This window comes from Gadus chalcogrammus, chromosome 3 (assembly GCF_026213295.1).
Source record: "Gadus chalcogrammus isolate NIFS_2021 chromosome 3, NIFS_Gcha_1.0, whole genome shotgun sequence".
In the NCBI taxonomy this organism is placed as follows: Eukaryota; Metazoa; Chordata; class Actinopteri; order Gadiformes; family Gadidae; genus Gadus; species Gadus chalcogrammus.
The window spans coordinates 8,109,376-8,119,642 of NC_079414.1; the positions used below are offsets into that span (position 1 = coordinate 8,109,376).

Consider the following 10,267-nt stretch of genomic DNA (forward strand, 5'->3'; position numbering starts at 1 on the left):
ACAATAACACAAAATGTTAGGGAATGCGAGGAATTCTGCTGAGAGAGAACTTACTGCAACTGGTGGCTGCTTCAGACGACTCAGCGGAAACCAAGATTTGTCTCTAACCTTTGACTGGAGGATCATAGCTTAGGTTAAATGGTATAACATAATAGGACAGTATGACGGATGAATGTGACCCAACCAGCTTTGAGTGACTGAGAGATAGCAATTGTGAGCTAGAGATGTTGAAAGGTCAACACTAAAGTTCCTTTTAGTGTTGACCTGACATGAATAAGGCCTCAAAAGAAGAATTAATCTCATCAACTGCCACAAATGGCACGCAGTTTACAGCATACAGGTACAGAGAATGAGACAAGTGGACCAAGAGAGAGGGTTTGTGGAACATGACCAAAGGGGGATTTTAAATGGCAACTGAGAGCAGAGCAAGGGGCAAGGAGTCAAGTCAAATCAAGGAAGGCATCAGAGAAGATTCCAACACCTGCACTAGCAAGTCCTGACACGAAACCCAAAGCTGTCTCCACCAGCCCCCCATTATCCATCAGACACACATCCTCTTCCACAGCTGCATGGAGCCTACAAAAGACAGCAAGCAACCACTTCATGGTTTCCAACTTTACTTCAATATTTTGCACATGCACCATCTAGGCGCACACACACACACACACATTGTGTTAATGAATTATACAAGGACCCACTTTTCTATGGTATTAAGGCTTACTTTTGTATGATGTATGTGCCTTGAAAAGCAAAAGCATGTGTGTGTGACGAGTAACTGCTTGCTACATTTGTTTTGTCTGTGAGCAAGGGATTAGCGAGTGTGAGTGTGTGAAAAATGTGGAATGCAGGACTGGTGTAATCCTTCCTCTGCTCATTTCCCCATTGTCACGGTGTCCAAACCAGGGGCCACCACGCCTCTGGGGCCAACAGCCCAGCCAACAGATCACACCAGTCAGCTATCATGAATCACTATTCAGCTCTGCTTAATCCAGCAGTTAGCTAGGGGGGAGTGGCGGTGACGTTCTCTCAGTTGGTTGGGCTCCAGTCCCACTAGACAGGTCTAACCCTGGAGGGTCTAGACACGTAGTGAGTAGAACGGAGGGGGACAAACTCCCGTCATAGAGACCTCGGTGCAGTTAAGCCGCCAAGACTTCTTGGCTTCATTACATTTCGTTTGAGTCACCACTTACGCCACTAACGCCAAGATTCACAAAAAAATGATCCAATGTTTACCTTTAGTGTATGTCATCATCATCATATGGAGGACAAGTGTTGACAAGGAGGTGGGGAACTGGGAGACAGCAGTCATTTTACGATTCACTCCTCCTATAACCCCGACAGTCTTCAGCACTTCACCAATCCCCTGTCTCCCTCTCACTTTCTGGGATTATTGCTCAAGGAAGAAAGGTTGGCTCGTATCAAATAACGTTCTGGGAGTTACTTGATAACTTTTAATGTAAGGAATGTAACCTGCTGCGGATTAGGGGTGTGGATTCAGAGGCCCAGTGCTTTAAGATAATCAAATGAAGAATACTCTGAATGCACTTTATGAACAAAAAAACTCGTACAGATATGATTCAGTTCAGTTCATAGATGATACTATTTTTGTGTTTAAAATTAGAATTATGTTGGGGACCCCAAATGGTATTTATTTTATTTAAAAACATCAGGCATCATGGGTCCCCCTACAGCACAGAGATACAATGGCCCTGGTTGGCTCCGCCCAAAAGATGACCTCCGAAGGAACCGAATAAATGAAGACGGGATGGCTACCAATTGCAGACTGAAAACTGTATCCGCACTAAAAATATTGCCAAAAGACAGTGGTGTGCGCACATAGTGGACTCTAATGCCATTTCTTGTTTTACCATCGTATGAGACCATTTCTGCTGGAATGAACAAGAGCCCTGGTAGGATCAGTAAAACCTTTCTGCGCCCGCAGACATTGGCACAGTGCACAGCAAGCGCACATCAAGATAGTGCACCTCACACACACCTCAGAACTGCAGCTAGAAAAACACCCTGAGGGAAACACTGGACACAGTCCTCACAGAAACAGTTTTCCATCATAGTCAACAAGAAAAGCCATTCAGTCATTATTTTGGTATAAATCACCATTTGATTGACAGCACATTGTGCAATATAATGATATTACAACTTACTGAACAATACAGAACAATTATCAAGTATTTTTGAAAGTTCTAAATTGTTGCTACTTCATTGCAGCTGTGATTGCAGCACTACATGCGATTTTGATTCCAGGTAACTTATGCCGCTTTTCCACTGCATGGTACCAGCTCGACACGACTCGACTCGCCTTTTTTGCGTTTCCACCGCGATCTAGTACCTCAAGTGGCTGCTTTTTCTAGTACCGCCTCGCTCTAGGTTCCAAGCGGCTGAGCCGATGCTAAAAGGTGACGTCGGCAGACGGCCGGCCACTGATTGGCCAGAGAGTGTGACGAAGTCACGAGAGCGACATGGCAACCATGCTGGTAACGATAGAACAGCCATAGTAGCGCCGCAGCCAACATATTCCACTTCTTCAACATGCCAGCTAATAATACGAACACGAATACCATCGCATCGATGTTCTCCATTGTTGTTCTGTGGGTTCTGTCCATGTGTGGGTTACGTAGGTGTTGTTTGCGTCGCGTACAAAAATACGTCACGGCCCTTTTGCGCAGACGACCCCGCCCACGTCCCGGAGGTACTATTTGCGGTGGAAAAGCACCCGCGCTGCTACCGTGTCGAGTCGTGTCGAGTCGTGTCGTGTCGAGCTACATGTGCGGTGGAAAAGCGGCATTAAAGAGACTCAATGAGGAAGTATTGTTATTCACCCACAAATCAAGTAAATCTGGTGAAAGCACCGGATTGAATTATCACATTTATCTTCCTGTCAGCCATGTCTGGGAATTGTACTGAACCATTCAAAGTTCTTCTGAAGGGTCAAAAGCTGACTGATCTCCCATGACCCAACAACACTGCAGGGTTGGCTGGGAACTGGACCCAGAGCTCTGTCCCAGCAGCTCTGAGCTCCAAGCAGGGGTTGAGAGGTTAGCACAGAGAGCGATACTTTACCCTCCTCTCGATAGTACCCAGGATGGCTTGGTCAACATACACCCCCGAGCCCACCAGGGTGGCAAATTATATGAGGGCTGAGGTAACACCTACCCCTGTTGATAACCTGGCCCAGCAAGCAAAGCTGGTGGTCTGAGGAGAGGGATCGCGGGGGCGGCTTATGAAATTGAATTTGAAGCATACTATACCAAGCAATAATGGGCAGGCAGAGTCAGAGCATCTGGCCCCCTTTACAGAGCAGGTCATTACGGGTAAGTGGTTGTTGTGTAGGTAGCAAAGGGGGGCGAGGGTCTGGTTCATGAATAAAAACAGTTTCAGGCCTTTGAATGGTTCTTCAAGCACATTGCAGCCTAAAATGTGGGGTTCGAGTGCCTTACTGATGATCACTGAAGCCTTGAGGAACCAGCAACCCTTCAGTAGCAGTACAGGATGTACCTTCTGATCTACCTGCATACAAGAGAATTTTAATGTATGCATATTCAAGTATTCAGTAACACAAAAAGGGTTAGCTTAGTGTGCCAAATCAACAGGGATTTACTAGCTCATTCACTGCTGCATGAACAAAAAATGGTTATACAATGATATATACAAAATAGTCTGATAATTAACTTTGGTTAAAACAATAAACCCAAAAGGTTTGCTATTATTGTGGGGGTAGGGGGGGGTGGGGGGCAAAGAACAGATCATCTTAGCAGACTGGAGCCAACCGGTTTGTCAAATACCTCTTCTATGAGAACACACAGAATATCCAGCCCTACTAATCTACCTGGCAAGTTCCAGAAACATTTCAACAGTTTATCTGGATAGGGGATAGGGGCTGGATTTGTAGGGGTGGCGGTAGATCAGAAGGTACATCCTGTACAACTACTGAAGGGTTGCTGGTTCCTCAAGGCTTCAGTGTCGATCAGTAAGGCACTCAAACCCCAAATTTTAGGCTGCAATGTGCATGAAGAACCATGCAAAGGTCTGAAACTGTTAATTAAACTCATTGTGTCTGGTGTTCAAAGGAATAAGTATATTTGCCATTGGAAATATTAAGCAATTAAAGTAAACAACAAGCACACATCAAACTCAGCTCTCACTTGTGAGTCAAGTATTTTGTGCACGTTCTACCGACAAACAATAGTGGAATGTTTTAACAATTATAAATCTAAAGCTATTGGCGGATAGGGTAGACCATGGAGCAGTTCCCTTTGCAAAGGGTCATTACTCTACTGTCTATTCTCATCTGGCACACTTGTTTGCACAGTCAGTGTAAAGAAAGGGCTATGCGTAAGACAGCGAGGCAAAGCAGAGTAAATATAGAGAACATAAGGTTTGTTTTTCTCTTTTGGTCCTGCAAACGCTTTCTACTCTCTACTGCGTTCTTTACAAATATGTATCCAACTAGTGAAGAATGGTGTGACATAGGCCTATATACCCTTATTGTGGTAATTCGATCTTGAAGGGATTGTCGCTCTGCTGTTAATTTTTCTTTATGTTATATCTGGCACTAATCAAATTCCCAGCCATCCCTAGCAGAACCTTTTTGTATTCCTCCTCATTGTCCTATCAGACAGTGGAGTATTTAATCACTCATTATTTTCCATTAATCAAGCAAAACCGAATGGCCTATAGTCTGTTCGTGATGTAAGTCTGATTACATTAGCAAGTCACTCGTCTCGTACACTGAAACGTTGGGTCATACAACAGAATTTGCACCTTGAAAATAGCTGAAAACAATGTTGAAAAAGTTTGATCAAGAGTAGAACAAAATACCGAAATATTTCATCCCCTTCCAAACTATTGCAACATCTGAATAGATGGGTTTTGAATTAATTAAACATCAAATGCTTTAGTAACAATTGATTTGATTCTTTGGATTTGTTATTGATGTGTTCTCAGGTCAAAGTATATATCACTCAAATGTAAAGTGAGATCAGCAAACAAATAACTTTACAAATATTGTTTTTTATCCAAAGATGTCCGGTAGCACCATCACTATGTGAACAGACATATGTAGGCCTACGATCTACCGTTTCACCGCAAGGCACCAATGTTGGTCACACAATATACAACAGCAAGATGCCCTGAAATCATCTCGACGCAATATTCACAGTAGATGTGAAAAACACTATAATCTGCACTGCAAACCTTTCACAATGGACACGTTCAGCCTTTCATATACCTGAGACGCCATCAAACATTACAATATGTTACTTCACATAACTGTGTGGAGCAGCAGGAGTACATGGATAAACCAACATACGCCTGAATATAAAACATACTGAAGTACTTTCCACGCCTGAAGCAAGGGGGGTATTGGGGCATGGACGTCTCTGTGTGGCTGGTGGTGGTAATGGTGGGTGGGGGTCATCATAACTGAAGACAGACACCCTTATCGAAATATCCATAGAGTATCTCACTGGCGCCCGCAATAAGTGGCCCCGTGCATCACCGGAAAACCATGTAATAAGAATAAGAAGCAATCAGTGATTAAACTGAACATGTCAAGGTTCGTTTTTGAGATAAACAACCGAGTTTACTTCTCTGGTTAAATTGATCAGCGCATTTTGGGCTCAAAGGCTGCACAACAGGGCCTACTGATAGCGTTTGTCTGCGTTAATATCTAATCTCGTCATTAGGTTTGCCCCACAGAGGTCACAGAACTCAGCAGCTGTCGAGCCAGCCTTCTCTACTCATGGTCGGTGGCAATTCTTGGCTCAGTTCCAAAAGGTGTCAGCCCAAGGACATAGCCTATTCTTTGTTAAACCATTTGGCAAGTTACAAACGGAAAATAACACAAATAAATGAAAATTTTAAGCTTGTGAAAATAGTCAACGGAAGACGTACCTATTCCCAATGTGCCACTTGATATCCAATACTCCAATACGTATTCGTCGCGACAGCTGGAATCAGTGACCTGAAAGGGTGTCCCGCTATTCAGCAAGGTCCGAGGGTACTTTCCAGCAGAATGAATTGTGTGTGAGTGTATGTGACTGTGTGTGTGAGAGAGAAAGATCCAGCTTCGCAGCTGAACACCTGTGTGGTTTCTCGCGACCTGGCGGTGAAACACAAAGCTCGTCACATGAGCTCCTGATCTGCAACTAACACGCGGTTCTGAATTTCAGCTGTAATGGAAAAAAGTTGCTTTAACGGGGGGTAGAAACGGAGTGCAATGATATCGGAAAGTGACTGCCTGCCAGGCCTCTTCCCCTGAAAGCTTTTCGACAGGCAAAATACAGACTGGTCGCCTGCTGGTTACCTGACTTGCGTTAACATTCAGCCCGGCCCTCTTTTTAGGAAGAGACATCACACCCCCAAGTTTCCTGTTGTTCCCACCGCTCCGCCACGCTGGTTCAGGTTTAAGTAAGTACTGATATTTTCACGGGCGGATAACCCCCTCTAATTCAGAATCATTTACGTCCACTTATGGTTATTATAATTGTACAACTATAGTGCTTGGCGCCTCTATTTTTGGTGCCGAGTAGCCTCACAGTGGAATCGGTCTGTGATAAAAAGGTGTGACATGGTGACGTGCACAATAAAATAGTTTGTATTAATTCAAATAAATTATAAATGGTATTAATTAATGATGGCAGATTTTCCTCTCGATAATTGAATGCGAACAGGCCTGGCTGTAATCCATATTGATAACGTTTGCAAGGAGAGCATCGTGAAACTTGGAATAGGCTACTTTTTATTTCCCAAGAAAAGAGACAGAGAAATTGGGATAGCAACCAGAAATAATACCCAAATATATAAATAAGTTAATATATAACCCCTGTTAGCATAGGTAACTCAATTGTCGTGTTGATATTAGTAACACAACAATATTCCCTCTCTTCTCTACATCAATTTCTTTCTTCATGATGTAGTTCAGCAAGTGACGACGTTGCTGTCATGTGCATTTAGCCTAAACTGTCTCTATATAAGTGCATGCTTACATAAGTGTGTTGTGTGTGTGTGTGTGTGTGTGTGTGTGTGTGTGCGTGTGTCTGTGTGTCTGTGTGTTTTTGTTGCCACCAACATGTCAATGGAAGTAATTACGGAAAGTCATGAATAGAAAGCTTCTCAACGCTTGAGTAAAAAAGATGAATGAAGGTCCTCTGAGAGGCCATGAGAGACAGTTATAAATGTATTAATTTTAATCTATTCCCTTGTGCATGTTTTCAATGCCTCGTAGCATCATTGAGACCAACGGTTAGAGGTACAGAAATAGAAGAAAGTAATCAATGCCCCTGTTTATTAACATGTTTAAAGACAACCTAACTCCTTGCTGCGGTTTGACAATAATAATTCATTTTTCGGAGGAGGAGCAGGATACCTAGTGCTCGTTTCACACCTTACGCCATTTCTAGCTTCTGGGGGACCATAGGCAGGCTAGGGGAACTCATGCTAATGTTAGAAAACCTCACAAAGTGAACATTTCATGCCATGGGACCTTTAAAGTACTGCACAATTCGACCGTTCACAGAATGAGACGAAAATTATTTTCATACAATCATACTAATTGGGACCTATGTTCATAGATATGGGAAGACAGGTGTGGAAGAGTGAGCAACCATTGTCCATCTAACCACTATTTCATTTCCCTTTTGTGAATGGCAGCCTTTTATTAAAAATAATTATTAAAATCCAGCCTTGTTAATGAAGTGTTTTTTTTCTTCCGGGATGTCCGAGTTTGTACAGCCTGCAAGAAAGCAATGCAGCAGGAACACACTGGACAAGTATCTAAGGATAGTCCATCTTCGGAACATTGTAGTTTCATCATGGCAGGCGTAGGTCCATAACACAGCATAATGATGTAGCGTAGCCTACTGTAAGTGCAGTCATATTCTCTAAGCATCGCAGTTGTGCTTACCTGAGTCCATATGATGTCTCCTGCACATCTTTCCTTGACCACATGGTCAAGAAAAGAGGTTAGGAAACGACATAGCACATACTTTTTTTACTTTCCGACCGCAACCAAACAATGCTTGGCGGTTGGTATCGATCAAATAACACATGCTATTTTATGCTCTTATTGGCTGATATGGTTATCAGGTCATCTGCTGATTAGGCGTTGATCTGACATACCTGTCCTCCACTTATTGAAATGGAATTGAAAGGAAGTTTACAGCTATGCCCCAGAATGACCAAAAAAAGTTTTTTTAAAGGTGCGAATAGTTGGTTCATCCTCATCGTCATCCGCTTGACGATGAGGATGAACCAACTATTCGCACCTTTAAAAAAAAAAAAAAATAGTTGGTTCAGTTCTCCTTTAATGAGTACTGGAACTTTTTATTTGCCCTATGATCTGGGTGCGACATTAAAACATTTTAAACTTATAAGCCGCATACCTCCGGTAGATGAGAATGCAAGATTAAAGATGTATTATAAATAGATATGCTGGTACTGATCCTACACTTTTTATATGCTGCAGGCGAGTTGCAGAGTGTCATATTTTATTACAACAAAGAATGCAGAACTAAATATAACACCGATAGAGGAGAGAATCTTAAACATGTCCTCTTCAGTAATGGTAGCTAAATGCATACAGTCACACAGGGAAAGTGACTTTGTATTCCTGAGCTTTGGATGGTAGGTAAAACAAACATAATAAATGACCAAGTGGGAAAATGTTTTTATCACATGGATTATCATTATGATTGTCAGATGAGGATGTGATCTAGGTATAATTAGGTCTTAATGTCATAGAATTGAGACCTTTATGATAATTGGTACTAATGAATAAACATAATTTATAATAATAATCGTACTACTATATAATAGCAGGCCTGTCACACAAGTTACTCAAGTTGGTCAGTGCGCATATGCCAATCAGCCTGCAGTTCACAGACACACACACACACCAGGGCCGGCCCAAGCCTTTCGGGGGCCCTAAGCAGAATTTGATATTGGGGCCCCCCCTCCCACCTAGCGGAGTCATTTGCGCTCTACGATTATTGACAAAAATGTCACACTACAATGATTTGACAATGAATTAATTGACATTATCAATTGTATTAATACTGAATTACGTAGATGTGATTTCCTGTATTTTTTATATGGCCAGCTGGAGAAGGGAAATACCTAAATTTAAGCATATTCATAGCATTTTGCTTTTTGACTTATTGAGATGGTGACTTGGGCTTGGGCTTCAGTGCCCCTTGACCTCTTGGGCCTGGAAGGCTCATTCAGTTGCTCTCATGCCAAAAATATTCTAGACTTTTGTCCCTTGATAGACCCCTGTATTATTATAGTCGTTATTTACACCAAAACAGTCACCAAAACGTCCTTTTAGATGACATGCTTATATATGTCCCTTCCAACTTAACCTTGAGTATTATGCAGTGTCTGTCTATGACCGCAAATTATCTGTCAGCAGATTGAGCACGCAGTTGATATGCATGACTCGAACGCTGGCAGATATATTGATCGTAAAATCAGAATTTTCTTGTATAGATGTATTCATTATTTCATTCAATCAGGTCACTTGTTTAAGTTACTTAATATTATTATTATTATTATTTTTAATTATTTTTAATTATAATTTTTTTTTTCCGATAGGAAATACAAGCGCCCGCTTGTATCGCTTATGCCTCGGGCCGGCCCTGACACACACACACACACACACACAGCATGTGCAAAAGAATAAACTGCACGCACGCACGCACGTACATACACACCGCATACACACACACACAAGCACAAGCGCACAAACACGCACGCGCTGACGCAGACGTTACAAGAAAAAGTCAGCGCAGGACACCGTCTACACACACACACCGCATACACGCACGCACACACATGCACGCCATGCGGCCTGCAGCTCACACACACACACACAGCACGCACAAACGCACACATACACTGCACGCATGCACATACACACCGTATACAAACACACACACACACAAACACACACACACACACACACACACACACACACACACACGCACAAACACACATGCGCACATGCACGCACACGCGCGCGACAAGATCGATCCTGCATCCCGAAATGTCTTGTGATATTGATATCCCCCCTCCCCCCTTCCGTCTGTTTTAACAGCGTCGCCGTCGACAAACTCTCCTGGGTAACAAATTATTTCTATAGACTGTAGAAATTGCGATAAAAGAAGTTTAGAGACAACTCACCTCGATAAGCAACGGCAGGTCGTTCATTTTGTCATATAAAAAAGGTTAAATTCAAACGCGCCGACCGGCA

The 10,267-nt window shown here is 42.7% G+C and overlaps 1 protein-coding gene across 1 annotated transcript in view; it reads right to left on the bottom strand.

The window, feature by feature from the left end:
- palm3 (paralemmin 3) overlaps window positions 1–7,949 on the bottom strand; it is a 30,820-nt gene extending 22,871 nt beyond the window's left edge. Inside the window, exons 1-2 of the mRNA XM_056585336.1 lie at window positions 7,922–7,949; window positions 5,911–6,177 (exon numbers count right to left, since the gene is read on the bottom strand). Coding sequence (XP_056441311.1) covers window positions 5,911–6,177; window positions 7,922–7,949 — 295 coding nt within the window. The remainder of the gene's footprint in view (window positions 1–5,910; window positions 6,178–7,921) is intronic.
- Window positions 7,950–10,267: the final 2,318 nt, after the last annotated feature.